General features: G+C 32.3%; 1 protein-coding gene across 1 annotated transcript in view; it reads left to right on the top strand.

Annotated features, from left to right (window-relative positions):
* Positions 1-24,648, top strand: part of LOC114325462 (TWiK family of potassium channels protein 18) — a 962,626-nt gene that overhangs the window by 877,396 nt on the left and 60,582 nt on the right. Inside the window, exon 7 of the mRNA XM_028273543.2 lies at positions 15,477-15,702. Within this exon, the coding sequence (XP_028129344.1) occupies positions 15,477-15,702 (226 nt within the window). The remainder of the gene's footprint in view (positions 1-15,476; positions 15,703-24,648) is intronic.

Below are 24,648 nucleotides of genomic sequence, written 5' to 3'. Positions count from 1 at the left end.
TACCTTTAAATTTCACAATATCGAAAATTGTTATTAAGAAATGTTGTTTGGAAATAAAAAATTAATTTTAGTGTTCAATTACATCCTTCTAATTAAAATATTATGAATAATAAAGGCACTTAACTCTTAAGAAAAATTCATATTTTTTACATACCTCGTATAAAACTAAAAATGTTTGATATCTGATGGTTGCATCTTAGGTTTTAGACCAGGGAGAGCATTTTATGAAGAATAACTTGTTCTCGTAAAAGTGATAATAAAATAGTTATCATAATTGTAATAAAATGATGATGAGTATCCGTAATTTGAGAAAAAATAAAATTTTTTTTTCGATTAGAATGATGTAAGTTTTTTTTATTTAAACATAGTTGTTAATTTCCAACAACTTTTCATAATATCATTTTTTTGATATTCTAGAATGTAAAGGTACTTTGCTCTCTAACGAAATTCATATTTTTGACATAATTCGTATAAAATTGATCAAATTTGATATCTGATGGTTGAGTTTTAGATTTTTGACTATCCAGAGCACTTGATGAAGAATAACATTTTTTCGTAAAATTGATAATAAAAAAAGTTTTTCATGTGGTTCCTAACTACGCAGACACACTGTATAAGGGCTTCGGTATAAGAATTTTCAAATTGCAATGCCATATTCGGATTCAGCATAATCAAAATAAAATAGAAACAAAAACAACATAGAAACATATTTGATCAAAGTTAAATGATGAATTTAACGATATTTTTAAAATTATTTATACAAAACAATTGTTATTGTTTAAACAATTAATAAACAATTAGCGGCCAAATCTGCGAGTAGAACTTTTTACTTTAACATGTATAAAAAATTTTAGAAAAATATAAGCTTGTTTGAATTTTTCCGAAACAATGCATGTTTTCGTTCTAATTGCACTCCCCTACTTTTATTTTAGTAGATCTGTATTAATAAGTCAATTTCGTCAAATTTTGACTCAAGCCTACGTTCTTGCGAAGCGGCGATATATTGGCTCTAAACACAGGGGAGTTCGTTAAGTGGGACCCAAAAAAAATCTGTCCTTAGAAAAACTCGAAATCGTCAGATTAAGATAAGGTAAGTTAAGTACATGCAAAGCAGTGTATATTTCAAGAATCTGACGATTTGGGCGGGGCGTAAGGAAATGGGTGAGTCACAACGTTTCACAAGAAAAAAGCGAATATTTCGCGAAATGAACGATAGATCTGAAAACTAAAAAATAGCTGCTCAATATTTGTCAAAAATCTATCGAATGATACCAAACACGACTCCCCATGGAGAGGGGTGGAGGGTAAATTTAAAATTTTAAATACAAATCCCGCGATATTTCGCGAAATGAATATCAGATCAAAAAATTGAAAAATACACTTATTCAATATGTTTGAAAAATCTATCGAATGGCACCAAACACGACCCCCACGGAGATGGGGTAGAGGGTTACTTTAAAATTTTAAATAGGAGCTCCCATTTTTTATTGCAGATTCGGATGCCGTAACATTTTTTCGAAATATGGAGAAATGGCGCTATAATCGGAAAAAACGATTGTTGGAAATGGAAAATTAAATTAAAAATGGAAAGTCCCCACTAAAATGGAAAACTTTACTTAACTTTTTGTGGTTTAAAACCTACTCTTCACAACAAAATAGGTCCCCAAAGCGCTCGAGTAACTGCACATTTAGCATACTTTTCTTCCCTACTATAAAGAAGAAACAGGCTTCAAAGCCTACATACAAGAAACAAGAAGAAGAAAATTTATTTTATTAAAATTTTAGGTAAATACCATGATAATGACGTAATTAAATGTATTTTATTCACAAAAAAAAAAACAACTGAGAAAATTGTGAATATGAAATCAAGATCAACCTTTCTTTTGCTTGCAAAATTAAGATGATTGTATCAAACAATTAAATTGATTAAATTGATAACTACATTCAAATAGAATAAGTTTAATTAGCGATTGTCAAAGTAAGTTCCTCCGTTACCTAGTTCAGTCTCCGAGCAATAGTTAAATATTGATATTTTGTCCTTTGATACTTAAATTGTTTCATGTAGAAGATCAAAGTTATATTATTACTTGTATGTATTCAAAGCGATCAAACGTTATCGTAAATACGAGTAGTGGTTTATTTTTAAATATGCATCTTTGTTTTATGATTGCTAATCATTATAAACTCTTGACATAATACACATATGCAACGTTTTTTCTTTGGCATCCTATATAAAATATTTTGTAATTAGCTTAGGATTAAGATTAAACTTATATTAATATACAGAGTGTTCCAACGAAAATTTGACCACATCCCCAGTAACTCAGAAAGCAAGAGTTTCTTCAGAATTAAAAAAAATCTTGTCAATTTGTATTGAAAGGGGGACGAATTTTCATGCAAAATTCGTCCCCCTTTCCCTGCCCCGCATCAACCACCAGTTTTTTTAAATAGCAAGTGTGATCGAGTGGCACATCATTTGAAAGATATTTTTTTTTCTCTACAGAACCCTCTATTTTTTTTTTAATTTGCGGAATACCTTTAAAGGTAATTTTGAATTTAACTAATTTATAATAGGTTTTTGTTAAGTCCAAAATTATCTTCAAATTTATTACGTAAATAAAAAAAATAAAGCCTCGTTTAGAGAAAAAAAATAACGTTTGAAATGATGTGCCACTATACCACACTTGCTATTTAAAAGAAAGTGGGGGTCAATGCGGTGCAGTAGGGAGTTACATTTGAGGGCATAAATTTTGCATGAAAATTAGTCCCCCTCCCATTAAAATTGACGTGTTTTTTTAAATTTTGAAGAAGCTGTTGGTTTCTGAGTTTCTGGGGGGGGTCAAATTTTCGTTGGAACAGACTGTATAAGAAAATTTATATAGGTACTTTTAGTTTTACCTTTAACGGTACAATAGAGTACGTCCATAAAATAACGCATAAATTCATTATTAGATAAATAAACAACATTATGGTAGGGGAGCCCAAGCGGGGATTTTTGCAATTACTCGAGCGCGTCAGATTATCACATAGGGAGAAACCTTGTACCCTGTAAATATCCTCTACCACAATATATTGGCTTAATACAGGGAAGTTCGTTAAGGGGGTGCCGAAAAAAAATCTATCCTTAGAAACAATCGAAATCGTCAGATTAAAATAAGGTAAGTTAAGTACATGCAAAACAGTATAATATAACTTCGCTTTTTCTTCGGTTTTTCGCTTTTTTCTTGAGAAACTTTGTTACTTACCCATTTCCTTACGCCCCGCTTAAATTATTATATTTAACAATCTGACAATTCAAGCGGGGCGTAAGGAAATGAGTAAGTCACAAAGTTTCCCAAGAAAAAATCGAATATTTCGTGAAATGAACGACAGATCGAAAAACTAAGAAATATGTGCTCAATATTTTTCAAAACTCTATCGAATGATACCAAAGACGACATCCCACGGAGGGGGTGGGTGTAAATTTAAAATTTTAAATTAGAACCCCGCGATATTTCGCGAAATGAGCATCAGATCAAAAAATTGAAAAATACAAGTATTCAATATTTTAAAAAAATCTGTCGAATAGCACCAAACACGATTCCTTAAAATCTTAAATAATAGGAGCCCCTTTTTTATTGCAGATTTGGATTCCTTATGTAAAAACTAGTAACTTTTATTCGAGACATTTTTTCGAATTATGGATAGATGGCGCTATAATCGGAAAAAACGGTTGTTGGAAATGGAAAATTAAATTAAAAATGGAAAGTCCCCACTAAAATCGAAAATTTAACTTAACTTGTTTCGGTTTTAGGACTTAATTTTCACCACCCAATAGATTCCCCCCCTCGTAACGCTCGAATGACTGCACATTTAGCTTACTTTCCTCCCCTACTATTATTGGAAATTCCCGAAACAGGTCGATTGTTATTAACTAGTTTTGATGGGAAATAAGCCACAATTTTACTAAAAAATGATTTTATTAACTTTTTGACATCCAAATTGGATGCCGTTGTCAAAATACAAAAAATATATACAATATTTTTTGAATTTTACAACGGCATCCGATTTGGACGTCTTAACGTTAATAAAACCATTTTATTAGTAAATTTGTGGCTTATTTCCCATCAAAACTAGATAATTACGAAAATGCCACAAGGAAATAGCTTCAGAACAACAGGTCGATTGTTGATAATTATTTATGATTTTTTGGCATATATGTCATAGTGACGTCATGCGTCTGGAGGTAATGACGTCGTCGATAATTTTTTCAATTGCAAATAGGAGCCGCGTGATTGCTCATTTAAAAGGTAGTTCAATTCTCGATTAAATAATATAAACATAATTATTATGCAGGGCGTGTCCCAAATTTTTTTTAATTAAATTAATTGACACAAAAAGAAAAATGTGCGTAATTTATTTAATTCAAAATACATTTTGCTGCTACCAGAAAACAGAAAATATTATTAATATTTGACAACAAAACATTGCTTTTCGCTTAAACTCAGTATTCAATCTGCCACCTACCAGCCTCTTTATTAAGCGAAATAAAGCAATGTTTATAATTTGTGGAATAACCAATTTGTTTTTTTTTTTTCTGACAGCAGTAAAATATATTTTGAATTAAAAGATTTACGCCCATATTTCTTTCAGTCATTTAATTTAATTTAAAAAAATGTTTTTTAAAGAAAGTGTATTTTTTGTTATTCTTCATATCGGCACAGACTGGTTTTTGTAATACTGCAACGTAATATTGTAAAGCTGCAATCTTGGAGCGCGTTTTCCGTCTTGATGACGTGCTGATGTAGCCTCTTAAGGACTAAAATGGATGTAAATGTAATGTAATGTAATTTATTAGTGAAAATATTTCTGTATATCTTTTTAAATTCCAGACGAAATAAAATAAAATATTATATCTTCTTTAAAGTACCTACTTTACCTTCTCCTGATTCAAACGAAAATATATAAAGCCGACATAAAATGTTTGCGTACTATACATCATTCGCATTTACAATCGCTAAAAGTTTTATTTATTTGATGTGAGTTTACGATTTATACGTACTGTAGCTCTAAATAAAGTTCATTATATAAAGATATGCAAAACTCTATAAAAATTTATACGGTGATTCTAGGATTTGGATCAGCAAAATACAGGAAAATTTTCCGATTTTTATTTTGTTATTAAATTATTTAAAAAATATCTGTTTACTTTTTCGTCACATGATGCATCAATTGATGGGAGATAGTCATTAGGTTAGCCAAACTTTCTATTTACAGCTATTTTTCTTAACCTATTATAGGAGAGAATCCTATTTACAGAATTATAAGTAGGTATTTCAGTATTGAGCTAACGTTCAGTTTATTATTTACTGTCATTAGTAAATTCACTGCTTCTCTAAAAACAAGTAAATAAGTCAAATATTTTTACTAGATTTTCGTCGATCTGTAGCAGTAGTTGTCTACCTAAAAATTTACTATTAGTAAATATAATATGAACTTTAAGAGGTAAAGTAATATAAATACTTTGAGAACTACAGTAAGAAGATCGAGAACATCAGTATCTGAAGTACTTACGTACATAAAATTCGGTGGAAGAGAACACTTTATGGAGAAACATAAAGAGAATCAGCAAAGGAAAAAAATGTAAAGTTAAACATATTATTGAACATGTACTGTAATATCGTGAGTTCCTACGGGTGAGAAATTTTACGCTTAAAAAATGTACTACCATAACGGAACTAGCAAAAATTCTCGAGGATTATGTCTTTAACATAGAAAAGGCAATGGCGAAGACTATAAAGAGTCGTATGTAAAGACAAGGTGGAATACTACAGCAAAAATTATACAAGAAAAATATTTCATGGAGTACGGTGTAAAAATCCACCCTTTCACAGATATATCTTTCAAATGTGTAAGATTGGCCAGAGATACCAAGCGGAGGCCGTTTCAATGTTTTTTTTTTTATTTGCTAAGTGCTACAATCTGGTCTTTGACCAATGAGTAACTTTTTATCTGTCCTATCTTACTAACTACTTAATATCTAAGAGTCACCCTTTGATGTCTTCTTAGTTGTCTTTATTATTACTGGCGCACTTTTTGATTGCGCACTATCACACAAAGCGCTGCTTTTCACTTTATCACGCACTACACCAACACGTTGCTTGCACACTAGTCGCGCAATGCTCCGCTATTAGCTTTGTCGCACACTACACCAACTCGTGAGGTTTGGTCCTCTTCAGTCTTCTTTTCTGGTTTGAGTTGTCCAGGAGCTGGATGGCCTCAATATTTTCGTGGAGAAGAAGTCTTTTTTCATGACTTTCTGCGTGTTTTCGGATTTCTTTGTCGACGGGCTCCATTCGTAGATCCTTGTGGATATCGTCATTACGGATGTACCAGGGGCGTTAACTATGCCCCTTAATACTTTGTTTTGAAAAGTTTGTATTATTTTCAAGTTTGTCTTTTTTGTACATCCCCAGAGTTGGATACCATACGTCCATACTGGTTTTATAACTTGTTTGTAGATTAGCATCTTGTTATACGTTGACAACCCTGAGTATCTTCCCAGTAGCCAGTACAATTTTTTATATTTAATATTTAATTCTTCCTTCTTTTTCTTTACATGGGCTTTCCAGCGAAGCTTCGTGTCTAGGGTTAAGCCCAGGTATTTGGCTGTGTTGGCATACGGAACGTCTTGTCCATTAATTTTTATTGGTGCGTACAGAATTTTTTTATTAGTGAAATCAACATGTACTGATTTGCTTTCATTCAATGTAATCTTCCACGTCTTAGTCCATTTTTGGAATTTGCTTATCGCATTTTGTAGTTTATTGGCTGTTTCTACGTTATCTTCACCTACTGCTAATATGGCGGTGTCGTCGGCAAAGGTAGCTAAACAGTAGTTATCGAATTCTGGTAGATCACATGTATAAAGAAGATATAGGACCGGGCCCAATACGCTACCCTGGGGGACTCCGGCTTTTATTTCTTTAAGTTCAGAATAAGCATCATCTTGCTTGATTCTGAAATATCTATCAGTTAAGTACGATTTAATTATGTCTGTGTATGATTTTGGAAGAATAGTCTCTAATTTATGAAATAGTCCTTCATGCCAAACTCTGTCAAATGCCTGGGCAACATCTAATAATAAAGCTGAACAAACTTTTCTTTCCTCTAGTGCATTTTCTATAATATCGGTGACTCTGTGGAGTTGGTCTGTAGTTGAGTGTTTTTGCCTAAAACCAAACTGGTGATTTGGAATTAATTTTTTGTTTACTATAATTGGTTGCAATCTTCTGAGGAGAAGTTTTTCAAATAATTTAGACATTGTGGGTAGCAGTGATATTGGTCTATAGGAAGAGGTTATATGTGGTGGTTTGCCTGGTTTTGGTATCATTACTATTTCCGCCACTTTCCACAATGAAGGAATATATTTTAATCTGATCGCAGCATTAATTAAATAGGTCAACTTGACAATTGCTTTTCTTGGGAGCTGTTTTAATATTTGTCCTGTTATTAAATCAAAGCCAGGAGCTTTTCTCGGGTTTAAATTATACTTGATTTCTTTTATTACTTCTTCTACAGTTACTGGCATTATGTTCTCTTCTTCTTGCAAATAGTTGCTCTTTAATGCTTCTTCTTCTTGTTGTTGATGCGATTGAAATATTTTTTCTAGATGTGTAGCAAAGCATTCTGCTTTTTGTTCGCTGCTTCTAGCCCAAGTGCCGTCTTCTTTTTTTATGGGTGGTATTTGCATCATTGGTCTTTTTAATCCATTGGTTGCCTTCCATAATGAGTATTCTGTGGATCTTTCATTCGTTAGGTTGTTTAAGTATGTCCTAATGGATTCTTCTTTAAATTCTTTTATCTCTCTTTTTAGTTGTTGGGTGAGATTATTTACAATTGTTTTATCTTGAGGAGCTCTACTTTGGAACCATTTTCGTCTTGCTTTCCGTTTTTCGTATACCAGCGTTCTAATTTCTGCCGGGTAGTTGCATCCTTTTCGGCGTCTTTTGATGTCTGGAGTACATTCCCAAGATATTCTTTGGATGTCTTTATTGAATTGGTCAACTTCTTTTTCAATGTCTTTTACGGTTCTAAGCGAAACGTTTAAATTAATTGTTTCTTCTAGCATTTGTCTGAAGCTTATCCAGTGGGTGTACTTATTAGTTAGCGAAGGGTTATTTTCTTTATATATTATGTTTTCGCTTAGTGTTAGTGTTATTGCTGTATGGTCAGAACATAACTTATGACATTCATCTATTTTCAGGTAGTTTTGCGATATATTTTTGGTTATGAAAAAATCAATTAGGTCAGGTATCTTGTTGGGGTCAGTAGGCCAATAAGTTGGCTTCCCTGTTGACAAGGTTATGGCTCCGTATTCATTCACAGCTTTTAAAAGTCCTCTTCCTTTTGTTGTGGTTAACCTTGAGCCCCAGTGGGTATTTTTAGCATTATAATCGCCTCCTACTATAAATCTATTTCCCAGCTCGGTAAAGAGGTCAATATATTCCTCCTTACTTATTGTATGTTTCGGAGGACTATAGATTGCTGCCACTATCAGTGGGTATCTAAGAGTTCTAAGTGTTACTGCAGTTAACTGCACTTTTTCTGTTACGTAGTTGGCTTCTTCGTAATGTTGTAAATTTTCTTTAATTATCACTGCACTTCCTCCTTTTGCATTATTATCAGGATGAATCGCATGATAGACTCTATAACCGTGAAATTTGATAAATGAGTGTTTAGTAAAATGTGTCTCTGAGATGAGGCATACATCTATATTTTCTGTCTGTAGAACTAATTGAAGCTCCTGTTGGTGGTTCAGGAGTCCGTTTGTGTTCCACACTAGTACCTTATTGAATTAATATTGTTTCGATTTAGTTATAGCTCCTTTGGCACTATATTCTAATCTGTTTAGCCTCTCATCCAGTGTTGTTATGATTTGTTCTTGATTTTCTAGCTTCGCTAATATGAGTTGCAGACTTTGTTCGATATTATTAGTTCGTTCCTCCTTTTTGCCATTTTCCTTTTCGTTGTTTGCTGCATTGGCAAATGTTAGATTTTCGTTAACTTGCCTGCTTACTGAAGGATGTTTATTAACCCCCCTTTTTTTATCTATTAGTAATCTAAATAATCTTGTCGAATATCATTCGAGAGAAAATTATTTATCGGCAAAACTTCTTCCGGTTTTATTCAAGTTTAATGCCTTTTGGCAATCTTCGCTTATGAAATTTTGACAAAATTTAATTCGCGAAAATTTCCAGGCAACAAACCTTCATACCAGTAGAAAATAGAAAATATTGCCGGCAAAATTTTCTCTCTTATGATATTATATACGAAAATTATGGCCCTATAAATCAAACTATTGTGAAATTTCGAGAAAAAAAAATTGGACGTTAATCGGTTAATGATTACCACTATGTTGTTTATAACTTCGTCGCAAATACCGGTTAACTTTGACCGATTGTATCTTAGGAACTACTATAACACAGAACCCATTTTAATTATACAGGGTGTCCCGAAAAGATTGGTCATAAATTATAACACAGATTCTGGGGTCAAAAATAGGTTGATTGAACCTCACTTACCTATATACAATAGTGCACACAAAAAGAGCTACAGCCCTTTGCTCCTACCGGTTTTTTATTGATAATGGACATGAGGAATTTTTATCGCAGCAACATCTTAAAAAAAAATTATAGTGAAATTTGTGCACCCCATAAAAATTTTATGGGGGTTTTGTTCCCTTAAACCCCCCAAACTTTTATGTACGTTCCAACCAAATTATTATTGTGGCACCATTAGTTAAACACAATATTTCTACAACTTTTTTGCCTCTCAGTACTTTTTTGATAAGCCAGTGTTTATCGAGATATTTTGAATATTTGTCGAATCCACCACATATTTGTATATGGTAAAGTATGATTATAGACACCTGTTAATAATCTGAAAATTTATTTATAACTTAAATTTTTTGGTATATCTTGAAAAAGAATCCACATCTCGATAAAAGTTGACTTATCAAAAAAAGACTAAAAGGCAAAAAATTTTAGAAACACTGTGTGTAACTAATGGTACCACAATAATAGTTTAATTGGAACGTACACGAACATTTGGGGGGTTTAAAGGAACAAAACCCCCATAAATTTTTTATGTATGTATTACACCGTTCTTAGGCGTCAACGCCCTTCGGTAGGGATCTATGGGTAAGTATCACCGAGCCGCAAGCCCTTATCCCTTGCCGTATTGCTCCCTCATAGGTCGATCAGATGCCCGCATATTCCAGTCTAAGCGCCAGAGTAATATTTAGAATTTTATACTGACGCGTTAGCCTTTTTGTTTTCGGATGGCCTGGGCTGGGCTTGAAATCACATACCTCAAGGCGAAGTGAAGTGTGGGTCAGCCGCTAGTCGCACTGAGCTATCCGATCGATGATTTATGTAAATATAGTAAGAAAGAAGCCGCATCTCGATAAAAACTGGCTTATCGAAACAATACTAAGAGGCAAAAAGTTTTAGAAACATTGTGTTCAACTAACGGTACCACAACAATGAATTAATTGGAACGTACACAAAAGTTTGGGGGGGTTTAAGGGAACAAAATCCCCATAAATTTTTTATGGGGTGGACAAACTTCACTATAATTTTGTTTTAAGGTGGTCCTGCCATAACAATGGTACATGTCCGTTTTCAATAAAAAACCATTGAGAGTTTTCGATATATTGAAAAAAAAAACGATTTTCATTTGGTAACTTTAAAGAGCTGTAACTTTTTTTATGAGCACATTTGAAGAGTGGAGATATATAACGGGGCAAGCGACAAAAATGTACAATCGAGAAAAATGAGTTTTTATCAGGAAACGGAACACTATACTTAACAGCGGACGCTATTTGTTGAATTTATTTAGAACTATTTCCAATGCGACTATTACTTTGCCCATAATACAGATTAACGACTTTGTTGTATAGATCATTATAATAGCAAAATCAGAGAAATTTATTTTTTGTCGCTTGCCTCATTATATATCTTTACTCTTCATTTGTACTAAGGTAAGTTAGGTTCAGCCGAACTATTTTTGACCCCAGAATGTGTGGTATAATTTATGACCATTCTTTTCGGAACACCCTGTATAAAGTGCGTTGCATAGGTGAAATGCGCTTTGTTTATGTAAAATTAAATAGAATACGCTTTTATACTTAATTTTCAATCACATTGCATTTTCTGCGGTTAATTTTTTTTAGGAATATTTTAAAAGAAATTCTTTTTCGATCTGTTGAGAATAATAAGATACAAGAGATAATATATTATGTATTACAGCATATTTAAAAACAAAACACTTTAAATGATTTCGACATTTTTGCTCGTTTGAGAAATGTGCCTGATATATTCCCAGTAAAACCACAGTATCATATTGAGTGTAGGTCTTCTTCTTCTTCTTAAAGTTCCCTCTCCTATCGGAGGTTGGATATCATAATGGCTATGGTCACTTTGTTGGCTGCTGCTCTGAATAGTTGTAATGAACTACAGTTAAACCATTCTCTAAGGTTCCTCAGCCAGGAGATGCGTCTTCTTCCTATGCCTCTTCTTCCTTGGATCCTTCCTTGCATAATAATTCTCAGCAACTCATATTTTTCTCCTCTGGTAATGTGACCCAAATATTCCAGTTTTCTAGTTTTTATACTTTTCATAATTTCTAACTCCTTATTTAAACGTCGTAGCACTTCAACATTGGTAATCCTTTGAACCCACTGAATTTTCAATATTCTTCTGTAACACCACATTTCGAACGCTTCTATTCTTCTTATGTGTTGTCTCTTCAATGTCCAAGCTTCCATTGCGTATAGCAATATAGAAAATATGTAGCATCTTAGAGCCCTCAATCTGAGAGGCAACTGAAGGTTTTTGTTTGTAAGCAGTGTCTTCATTGTTATAAATGCTTGCCTTGCAGTTTCAATTCGGACTTTAATTTCTTTGCTTTGGTCATTTTTGTCATCAACCCAGGTTCCCAGATATTTGTATGTCTTAACTTTTTCTATTTGGGTTTGCTCTATCATTAACCTTTCATTTCCATGTTCTGTTTTTGAGACAATCATAAATTTAGTTTTTTTCTTGTTTATTTTTAGTCCGTATCGAATGCAATAATCGTTAATTCTATTTAGCAATTCTTGTAGTGATTCCAGGGTATCTGCCATTATAACGGTGTCATCAGCGAATCTTATGTTATTTACTATTGTTCCGTTTATAGAGATTCCATCACTTAGCTCCGCTATCGCTTCCTGAAATATGGCTTCACTGTACAGGTTAAACAGTAGCGGCGACAGAACACAACCCTGTCTTACTCCTCTCTTTATATCAATATTCTCGGACTCCTGTTCTTCTATCTTTATATTGGCCGTTTGATTCCAATACAGATTGATGATAATTCGTAAATCTCGTCTGTCTATATCTCTGTTTTTCAATAATTCTATTAGTTTTTCATGTCGGACCCTGTCGAACGCTTTTTCGAAGTCGATGAAACAGGAGTAAATATCCAGGTTCATATCTAAGCATCTTTGAGAGAGGACATTAAACGCAAACAATGCCTCTCTTGTTCCAAGTCCTTTGCGGAACCCAAATTGGGTATCATCCATATCATATTCTAGCTTTCTGTATAATCTTCCATGAATCACCTTTAGAAATATTTTGAGGGTATGGCTTATTAGTGATATTGTCCTGTAGTCCGAACAATCTTTGGCGTATATTGTTTTTGGTATTGTTACAAAGGTGGACACCAACCATTTCTGAGGGATTTTTCCGGTTTTATATACTTCATTAAACAGATCCAGTAGTACCGGTAGAGTTTCATCGTCTAGACATTTCAGTAATTCCGCAGGTATTTCGTCTGGACCTACAGTTTTTCCGTTTTTTGCGTTTCGTATTGCTTGTTCGATTTCCTCCATTATAATCTCTGGTCCCGTTTCGCTGTCGATTTCTTCCGGTTCTTGTCTATTATCCTCAAACAGATCTGTTATGTATGTCTTCCACTTTTTTAATTTCTCTTTGACTTCTATAATAATTTTTCCATTTATATCTTTAAGAAGGCCATCTCTCTTTTTTCGCTGTGTATTTGTGATTTCCTTAATTTTCTTGTGCATGTTAAAGCTATCATACTTTTTAGAATATTCTTCTATTTCACTACATTGATTTGCCAGCCAGGTGGATTTGGCCTCTTTTATTTTCTTTCTACTAGTGTAGGTCTACTTTTTATAAAGCAAGGACTGAAAGGAAAAGAGGTCGCTCAGCATATGAAAACATTAGGCATTTTATTACTAATCTTTTAAAACTAATTTTTAGTATGTATTTAGAGAATCCACTATTTTCTCACATTTTTGCACTCTCTATGTTTCATGGATTTGCAATTTTTTGTCTATCAATGTAACATGCAATATTACGTTTTCTAAGTAACTAAACTGTAAGTTTTTTAAATTCAAATTTGTTACCTTTTTTCCATTTTCTCAGGAAATCTTCCATAAAAATATAAATTATTTTACATCACTAGAATGAAGAGATTTTAACTAATAAATCAGGGTACTTTTTCAATATTAAATCCAAACAAGGGACAATTACAAATATTTTAAATAAAGAGAATCCAGTGAATTTAGGACACAAAGAGGTAATATTTCTTTAATAAATTTCGTGAAAAAATTTTTTGGTAAGATAAAATTAAAAACCAAAAACTTGGTTATTTTTAATAATTTTAATAATTTTTCTCCTAATAAAAAAAGGTCTTAGAAAAAGTATAGTATTCTGCTCGCATGTAATGGGTATTACTCACTCTGATAACTTACGTGAGTAATTCACAAACTTAGTTATCGTGAGTAATGACCGCCATTACATGCTCGTTGAAGAATATTCTATTTTTTTAATTTTTTTTTTCTTCCTAATCCAATGAGTTCCAATCTGTTACTATTTTTCTGTCTCAAACGTTTTCTATTGACCATGACCTATTGATATATTTTTGTTATACAGTGCATTCATAAAGTGTGGAAACGGTCTATTATCTCATGACTTAATTATTTTCAGAGTTAAAGCTCTTACAGGTCGATTTCTATTTTTAAATTATGATTTTTTGACGTATAACCCATAATAGTGAGGTCATCGATAATTTCTTTAAATGGGAATAGGCGTTGTGTCGTATCTCATTTGAAAGGTGATTCAATTCTCTATTCAGTAATATAAACATCATTAACATCATTATTTATACCGGGTGGCCAAAAATTTTTTTGTGAATTGAATTAATTGCATTGATTTTCGCTGCTTACATTAAATGTTCAAACTGCCAAGAGGCAGGTGTGTGGCTGTTTGACACTTAATTTAAGCGAAAGGCAATGTTTATTTATGAAATAAACATTTTTTTTATATTATTTGGCATCAGTAAAATGTAATTTGAGTTAAATAGATTACATTCATTCTTCTTTTTGCGTCAATTATTTTAAATTGAAAAATTATTTTTTGGCCACCCTGTATAAATAATGATTTTAATGTTTATTCGACTAAATATAGAATTGAATCATCTTTCAAATGAGCTACCACACGACCCCTGTTCACATTAAAAAAATCATCGATGACCTCATGACGCCCAAATCGATAACATCGCTATTATGTACTATTCGCGGTGTGCAAGTACTTGGAAGGGAATTGAGAAACGATCGTGCGCGAATAGCGGAGAAATATTGCAACTTTCTTAAATAATTCATATTGTCAATTGAAATTGTCAAATTGACGTACATTTCATATATACTGTCATTGAAGAAGAAAAATTATATGTTGCTCCACAATATTGATATGATATGCAATTATTATATAAAGGTAAATTTAATTAATTTTATTTTGCTTGCAGTACTACATTTTAATAACTAATTTTATTTACTACATACAATTGTTTACGTTTTAATAACATAACCTGAATCTTATTTTTTCTTCTTATTATTTTTTTGGAAATGTCCGACTGGTATATTATTTGACACAATGGCATGATTTCCAGGTCAGTTAAGTATGATAATAATGCCCTAGGGCTTTATTTTGAAAATAACGCCTAGGGTATTAAATTTAAATAACTAAGTTAAATACTCTCAAGTTGACAAATAACAACCTAAGTAAAACTATGGTTACCACAATTACGTTACGACTATTGCTGGTCAATGTACTTATTTAAAAACTAATGAAATCAAAATTCATTCAAATTTTCTGCATATAAAGAATAATTTAGTCGGACATTAAACATTGAAGGCACCACGGGTATTATAGATAATAACGCTTTCGGTCAACGTATATCCCTCGGGCCAAAGGCCCTCGGTATATACACCATTGACCTCAAGCGTTATTATCCTTGTCCCTTGGTCCCTAATAACTATATAAAGAATTAAATCTATTATTTAACTTTACAATATTAAGTCAGTAAGAAAAATATTTAAAATTTTTTAGCCTAAATTTTTGATTAATGATAATTTTTTGTTTTTCCAGTTACATTTGCGGCGGAGCATTATTATTTCAACACTGGGAGGACACTTGGTCATTCTTGGACGCGTCTTACTTTTGCTTCATTTCCCTTAGCACCATTGGATTTGGAGACTTGGTGCCTGGAAATAAAATTTACGCCATAGAGAAAGGATATTGGGATTTCATTTTTTGCTCCATTTACCTGATGCTTGGAATGGCGCTCATCGCTATGTGTTTTAATCTTATGCAAGTAAGTTGAATTAAAGATAACTTTTGCATGCAATATTTAACAAGATTGAATAAATGCACAGTAATAAGCTGGTACAGCTCCCAGTTTTGGTTTTTAAGCAATTTTAACTTTTTAATAATAAAATTATTATGGTGGGGGAGCCCAAGCGGGGATTTTTAAAGTTACTCGAGCGCGTCAGATTATCACATGGGGAGAAACCTTGTACCCTGAAAATGTACCTCTACCATATATTGGCTCTTAACAGGGGAGTTCGTTAAGGGGAGGCCGAAAAAAAAATATATCCTTAGAAAAACTCGAAATCGTCAGATTAAGATAAGGTAAGTTAAGTACATACATGCAAAACAGTGTATATTTCAAAAATCTGACGATTTTAGCGGGGCGTAAGGAAATGGTAAGTCCCAAAATTTCACAAGAAAAAAGCGAATATTTCGCGAAATGAATGACAGATTAAAAAACTAAAAAATATGTGCTTAATATTTTCAAAAATCTATCGAAGGATACCACACTCCACTTCCCACGGAGAGGGGTGCGGATAAATTCAAAATTTTAAATACGAATACTGCGATATATCTAGAAATGAACATCGGATCGAAAAACTGAAAAATACACGTATTCAATATTTTTGAAAAATCTATCCAGTAGCACCAAACACGACCCCCACGGAGATGGGATGGGGGGTTACTTTAAAATCTTAAATGGGAGCCCCCATTTTTTATTGCAGATTTGGATTCCTTACGTAAAAATAAGTAACTTTTATTCGAGACATTTTCTCGAATTATGGATAGATGGTGCCATAATCTAAAAAAACGATTGTTGGAAATGGAAAATTAAATTAAAAATGGAAAGTCCCCACTAAGTTGGAAAACTTGACTTAACTTTTTTTGGTTTTAGGACCTACTCTTCACAACCCAATAGGTCCCCATAACGCTCGAGTGACTGCACATTTAGCATACTTTGCTCCCCTACATAATCACTATGATCTTTGAAAATATTTGTATTCATCTCGATATAAAATGACATAGTTGGTCAAATTGACAATTTACTTTACACGTTCCTTTTCTTAAAGGGCACTAGAGGGAGCCTGATATTTTTCATAAAATAGATAATAATGCGCGACATCTAGAAATAATTTGCAAAATTCTACTTCTAAACAAAGTATAAAATAATATATCTGGACCTCGGAGGTAAACTACACTATGTCGACATGGCGTTGTTTTGTTTTTATTCTTTTATTTCACTCAGATCTCCAAGAGCTTTCTAGAGGTATACTACACTTGGTACTAATGACCCCGAAAACGAAATTACCAAAAAAATAGAACACTATGTTCAAATAATTTGAGAGGTAAAAAGCGCCATGTAAACTTGGGTGTTTTTAGCTCACAGTTACTAACTGAGTGTTGATCGCAAACAACACTATGTTGACATAGCGCACTGAGCACCTAGCTCCAAACGGGTCATAGGTAACTATTCTTCTGAACAGAAATGAATCTCTTTGTTTTCATCTATTCTTTTTCTATAGTTACCTAGTTGTTTTTATAAAAATCATAGTTATTAATACATTGTAATAAACAAGCAACAAATATTGTGTACCTTCTCTTAAAAATTGGTGTTTCTATTTCGAATGGTATTATTCTAATTATACATATATGTAGTTTCAAAAGTTATGCATCACTTAAAATTATGCTAAATTTAAAAAAATATATATATAAAAGAAGCAGAAATGACAAGTATTATTAAATATTATTATTTTTTTGAGCCACAATATGTCAGCAACAAATTGTAAACATTAATTTTATTTCTGTTTTCTTTCAAGAGTCAATAAATACCTACATATTGGTTCATTAATAATGACGTTCTATTTGTGATAAAATATATAAAATTAAATGGACAACCAAACAATATACCTTGGGTCTGGTACATACATAAAACCTATTTAGTATTACAATGGTATTACCTCATAATAACCATTTTTGAAGTTATACTTCTTTAGGCGCGATTGAGAGTAAATTTTTTTATAAATCTGCGCGCATGCGCACACCGACAGTATGACGTTTAGTTGCTAATCTTTCAAATTATGTATCAGCGCAAATAAGTCATTAAAATAATATATTAGTGTTTTTTAATAAATGTACTATTTATTATAATTTTGTGTCTTTGGATTTGTCTTCCTTGGGCGTAAAATAATAAAACATCTATTTTTATATTTCACTTGTCACCTTGATGTGTAATTATGTATATCTGAAACGTCAGTAACATGCGACTTGATGGCCTGGTTGGTAGAGCATTGGACCAGAGATCGAGAAATCGCGAGATTGCTGGTTCAAATCCCGGACAATTCATACTTTTTTTTTAATATTTGGCATTGTTAAGTTTTGGTTATTTTTTGGTAATTATTGTTAATTTTTTGTATTGTAACTGTTGTATATTTATTTCGTTGAAATTATATAATAGAAGTATAACTTCTTACGTGAGTACAAAGTAAACACACATTCTTTTTTTTTAATCTTTTATAGTGCATCTAATAATTTGGCCAGTATACGGAAAAAACAGAATCTGTTCAGATTGTTATCAAATGTTAGCGTTTAGTGAAGCGTTTTAAATAATTCTTCTGCTTACTTTTATTTTTTTATAATACAGCTTCATAATTTTACAACACTATATTTTTCGGCAAACTTTTGTAAATTTAAACCAGACTTTCCACTTTCTCAGCTATTATAATCTTTTTATTATGTTTCTTAGCGACAAAGGTTTCTTATTGTACGACATCCTTTCTTCGTGTTCACCCTTATGCAGGTTATTTTTAATCTCATTTTAGATAAATACGAAGTAATAAAATAGTATTGGGCATTTTGCAATACTGGGTATTATCAAGAAGTACCCATACAAAATTATTTTGGCCGATAATAACTGGTAAATTTCTATAAAATGGGTTTTAAAAATAATGAGATTATTTGGCCGCGTCCGTATTATATAAATGGCCGTTAGTACAGGTTGCCTATTTTGACAGGTGGCCGTTACCACAGGTTTTAATATAATAACATTTAACTAAAATAAAAATTTGTTTCATGAGAATTACTTAGCTATTTTTTGCGCTTAAATACCTTTAAATTCAATAAATATTTTATAAGTTTAGATCAAACCTATTAGAGGTAAACTGCACTATGTCACTGTAAATTACCATTAATTACAGTAATTAGGGCAAATTTTAACGTTGCATTAGTTGGATTGTACAAACTAGGTACATGTTATGATTAAAATACGATCGCATTGTCTTTCAGAGCGAAAGATACCTAATTATGGGATATATAAGATTTTTAAAACATTAAGAGGTAAACTGCATTATGTCACTGTAAATTACCATTAATTACAGTAATTAGGGCAAATTTTAACGTTTCATTAGTTGGATTGTATAAACTAGTTTTATGTTATAATTAAAATATGATCGCATTGTCTTTCAGAGCGAAAGATACCTAATTATGGGAAATATAAGATTTTTAAAATATTCAAACGGCCCTACTGAAAAGTTGCTTAAAATGACATAGTGTAGTTTACCTCTGAGGTCCAGATATAAAGAATATACGAACAGGAATAATCAGACATTATCTACCAGACATTCTACTTTACGTATTTCGCTATTATTAGCTCGTTATTTTTCGTTTGCTGTAACTTTCCCATGCGTCACGATCAACGAACTGTCAACACTGATGGAATCGTCATAAAACGAAGTTAATGGCGCCAGGATGAGATAGAAGATAATCAGGTAAAGGAGGGAAGATAATCGGACAGTGCTAGTCAGGTACGTTGTAGTTGTAGCAAATTTTACCTGAAAATTCTCTGTCTCTCTCATGTCTCTCTAGAAGTGCTAGAACCTCTCTCTTGTATGTTGGCGCCTATCTCGCTTCACTGTTGGAATGGGACGGGGCCATTCCATCAGTGTTGACAGTTCATTGGTCACGATTCATTTTCAAACAAATTAAGTCAAAACATAAAGTAAAAGATACGCCGATTTGTATGTACATTTTGTAAACTGTATACTATAATATAGTTCACACATCGGCGTTCGTTTCACTTTATGTTTTGACTTAATTTGTTTGAGAATGGTTCGTGACGCATGGGAAAAGTTATCGTCATCATCATCATCATTACGCAACCTCTTCTGTCCACTGCTGGACATAGATCTCCCCATTCTTCGCCACTCTTCACAGTTCTGTGCTTATGTGAAAAGTGTTCTGGGAAAAGGTTGTGTGTGTGTGTGTGTGTGTGTTTGAAAAAATGGCTTGGATGCGAGTCCGTTAGCCACAGATTTTTATTTTATTTTTACCTCAATTTATTAGTTTTGTTATATTTATACGCATTTCACTTAAATGATTATATTTGTTTCTTTCAAGTACTTTATAAGTAATTTAAATATTTCCATTTTATGACAACTTAGTAGATATTCTATACTAATTGGAAAATGAACTTGTGTTTGTCGTAAATTGTAATATAATTGATTTATATATCTCTCGTTAATTTTGCATTCCAAGAAATGGGAAAAGTTCTGGGAAAAGTTATAGCGGACGAAAAATAGATAAAATTTTCTTGTTAGAAGGAATTAAGAACATAATCTATTCCTAGATCGGGTCAGTCTGAACAGAGAAATTAACCGAAGGTTTGTTTTGTGTAATATAATACAAATTTGATTTAAATTGATTTCGCGCGCGTAACTAAACTGACATTCAAAATCTCCGGTAGCCTAAGACGTTGTCTCATTCTCTCAAATTTTCTCAGCTACATTTCGTGTTTGAAACATTTTTTATAAATGCTCTCTAAATCGATTTTTTTTTTCGTTTTTTCAGATACGAAGAGGGTGTTTTAGCGGGAAGCCAGGGGGTAGAAGTGGCAAATATTTTGCATTTTTTTGGGGTCACAAAACTGACAGTAAGGGAAATTAAGTTTGTTGATGTTTAGAGGTCAAATCATTGACGACTAGACTATATGAGTAAATGATTTGTTTGATTTGTACAGCTTACAATAGGAAACTTGCACCTTTTTATTACATAATAATGTTCAGTTTTGCTTAAAAATGAGATTTACAAAATTTCACGCTTCCAAACCTTAGAACCAAAACTTAGAAGTAGAAACTTAAAATTTGCTGTGCATTTAAAAGGGTTCAAACAACACGTGACGTCACCTAATTATATTTTATTTATGTTTATGTTTATTGTTATTTATATTTTAATGACATTTAATATGTCATGGTACTAATATATACCAGTTTGTTGAGATTGGAAAATCTATCAAAATATTTATAAAACTGAGTGCCAGTGTCAAAACAAAAAATGCTAAACCTAATCAATTTATGGCGAGGACATCCAATACTACAATAATAGACGGAGAGCTAGAGCCGAAAAATCATCGTCATAAGTAATATGGAGTTTTTCCTGTGAAATATGTCCATTGTATATTGACAATTATGACCCCTTTCAGGCTGACACCTCAGTGGATACAGAAAGTAGCAATAACGGATTAAAGGCGAAAGTAAGTGCAGTCAGTAAAGGTTTTCACCTCCTATTTTGTCAAACCTCCATCGATTTACATGAAAATTGGTGACTAGTTAGAGCATACCTCAAGAAACAAAACTGATTTGGTGCCACTTGCACTTTTACCCTGGTGGTGAATACGGTTGAAAACTATTTTATTAAGAATAACCCCACAAATCGATAGAGAGACAAATTTTAAGTAAAATTTATTATATCATGTTATTAAAATAAATCAATACTTTTTGAGTTATTAAAAATCAAAGATTTGTCTATTTAAAAGCATACGGATGATAAAAAGAACATGCTAATTAATTGTATGTTAGTAACATATTATTTTTATATTATTTCGATATTAAATTGATGTTTATTTTTCATTATAAACTGAATATGTCCAGAAACTGGGGGTGTCCAATAATGGGTACATTTGACATATTCGAATACACTTTTGCTAAATTTATAATATCGAAATAATATAAAATAGTTATTTATGAAACAGTTCGTGAAGTATGCTTTTTGCGAACGTACGCAATTTTTAGAATACGAGCGACAACGGAGCGAGTGCTATAAATCGAGTAAGTTCGCAAAAAGTACTTCACGCACGGTTTCATACAATATTTTATCTACGATAAACAAATAAAAACAGCTGTAACTCTTCGTCACTGGAATTCATTTCTATTCTACAATTTTTAGAACTGACATTTAAAAGTTCCAACTACTTTCAAACCACAAAACTGTTAAAACTTTTGTTGTAATTCATTGCTCATTTTGTCATCACCATGACAACGCGAAACTTAAGGATTGTCACCATGACAACTCTAAAGTTACAAACAGTGCGAAAAAGTAAATCTCATTTAAAATACATTGTTATTTCACGCACACTTTAAATCCTTCACGCACTGCTATCTATAATAACAGTTTTCACAAACTAAAAACTTATACATAATATGACATAGAATAGATAAATAAAATGTTAGTAACATACAATAATTAATTAATATAATTGTATGTTCTTTTTATCATTCGGAACTTCACGCATGTTCTCTTAAACAGACAAATCTTTGATCTTTAATAACTCAAAAAGTATTGATTTATTTTGATAACATGATATAACAAATTTTACTTATAATTTGTCCCTCTATCGATTTGTGGGTTTATTTTTAATAAAATCGTTTACACCCCGAGAAGGGGTGGTATCCACCCCAGGGTAAAAGTGCAAGTTGGCAGCCAATCATTTTTATTTCCTGAGGTATGTTCTAACTAGTCACCAATTTTCATTCAAATCGATGGAGGTTTAACAACATAGGAGACAAAAACCTTTAAAGACTACACTAACTTTCCCCTTTCAACCCGTATTGCTACTTCCTGTATCCACTGAGGTGTCAGCCTTAAAGGGGTCATAATTATCAATATACAATAGACACATTTCACGTGCCAAACTTCATAAAATATTACTTATGAAGATGATTTTTCGGCTCTAGTTCTTAGACTATAATTTTACAGGTTGAGGTATATTTTGAACCATATTAGAAAAGAAGCCATATCCCGATAAAATGTGCCTTATCAGAAAAATACTAAGAGACAAAAAAGTTTAATAAGCACCGTGTTTAACTAATGGTACCGCAAAAATAGTTTAATAGTTTAATTGGAACGTACACAAACATGTGGGGGGTTTAAAGGCACAAAGCCCCCATAAAATTTTTATGTAAACATAATATTAAATAATTACACTTTTATAACAAAGAACTATTTATAATAAAACGTTTTTATTATTTATAGGACTCAATATAAAATTATTTTGTTGTTTTAATTTCTATGTCATAAAAGAATTTTGTAATCGACTTTAAACTCATATAAATCAAAGAAAACTCCGATCCACTACCTTATAAAATTAAAGCTCAGAGCACGCATATTTAACGTAAAAAAGGTCACAGCATAACATCCACAGAATATAACACTGGTCTAATATCTAAAACTGCTAGAGCTAATTACATGAAAATCTTAGACGAAGTGTTACCAAACGTCTATGAAAATTTAAATATTGGGACCGTGCAAGTTCGGAAAAGCGACACCTGGTTTCACAGCTTAGCAACTTTTTTCGCCCTTTTAATTGTATTGGCCAATTGCATTAGTCCCGGTTGCTGGATAATTGTCAAGGCCATAGCCCAAAAAAGTTATAAGAAGAAAAATTAAGACTGAGGTTATGTTATTAACGGGTAAACAATTGTATGTACCTAGTAAATAAAATTAATTATTAATGCAGTACTGCAAGCAAAATACAATTAATTAAATTTAATTTTATATAATATTTTCATATCATATCAATATTTTGGAGCAACATACCATTTTTCTTCTTCAATGACAGTAGGTATGAAATATACGTCAATTTGACAATTTCAATTGACAATATGAATTATTTCAGGAAGTTTCAAGATTTCTCCGATATTTGCGCACGATCGTTTCTCGTATCCCCTCTAAGTACATGCACACCGCGAATAGAAGAGCATTGGACTAAATGCAAAAAAGCCATGCACACAGCGGCTGAAACTATATTAAAACCTATCAAGACCAGAAGAAACCAAGATTGGTTCGACGAATAGTGTAGACATATTAACCAACAAAAAAATGAAGCATATAAGAGACTCCAGCAGTGCAAGACGAGATTAACTCTCGAAGATTATGAAAATCTTGGAAGAGGAGAAAAAAGAATATTTAGAAAAAAACAGAAAGAACAATACGAACACGCTCTAAACGAAATTGTTCACTACCATAAAGGGAAAGATTCACGAAAATTCTACCAACAGATAAAAACAGATGCATAAAATAATCAAACCCAGAATAATAGCCTGTAAAGGTAGGGACGGCTCTATAATTAGTAACAAAGAGCAGATACTAAACAAATGGGCGAAACTTTTCGAAGAACTTCTTAGTGGCAATCATGAAAATGTCGAAATGGAGGAACCCATGCTTCAAATGAATGAAGATAATCGGTAGCCACCCCCCACCGAAGAAGAAATTAGAGAAGCCATTGTAACAAAATGAAGAAAACTTCTGTTGGAGTGAAAGTAAAAAGCAAGATATACTCCAACAGAAGTAAGGAAAAAAGTAAATAAATAACTAAGTAACTAAATAGTTGTGGCTGAAAAGAAGATGTAGTGGGTGAGTGTAAAGAAAAGGATGAAGTGGCTTCTACGTTGAGAAGCCGCAATAGGAAAAATACTACTAAAGTGCAGTAGTACTGAAGAAAGGGGAATTAGAAGGGATAGAAGTAGAAGTGGGAAGAGACAGAGGCAAACTGAATAGAGTTGGCTAGCTATAGATGCAAGAGAGCAACTTGACACTCAAGGATGGATACGGCTCGTTTGCATGCCTGTCGAAGAACAGTAGCTCTATATAGATAGTAATGATGACTAAAAGATGAAATAAT

This window comes from Diabrotica virgifera, chromosome 7, assembly GCF_917563875.1.
Source record: "Diabrotica virgifera virgifera chromosome 7, PGI_DIABVI_V3a".
Taxonomy (NCBI): Eukaryota; Metazoa; Arthropoda; class Insecta; order Coleoptera; family Chrysomelidae; genus Diabrotica; species Diabrotica virgifera.
The sequence above is the reverse complement of the archived record's forward strand: the minus strand, read 5'-3'. Positions and strand labels throughout refer to the sequence as shown.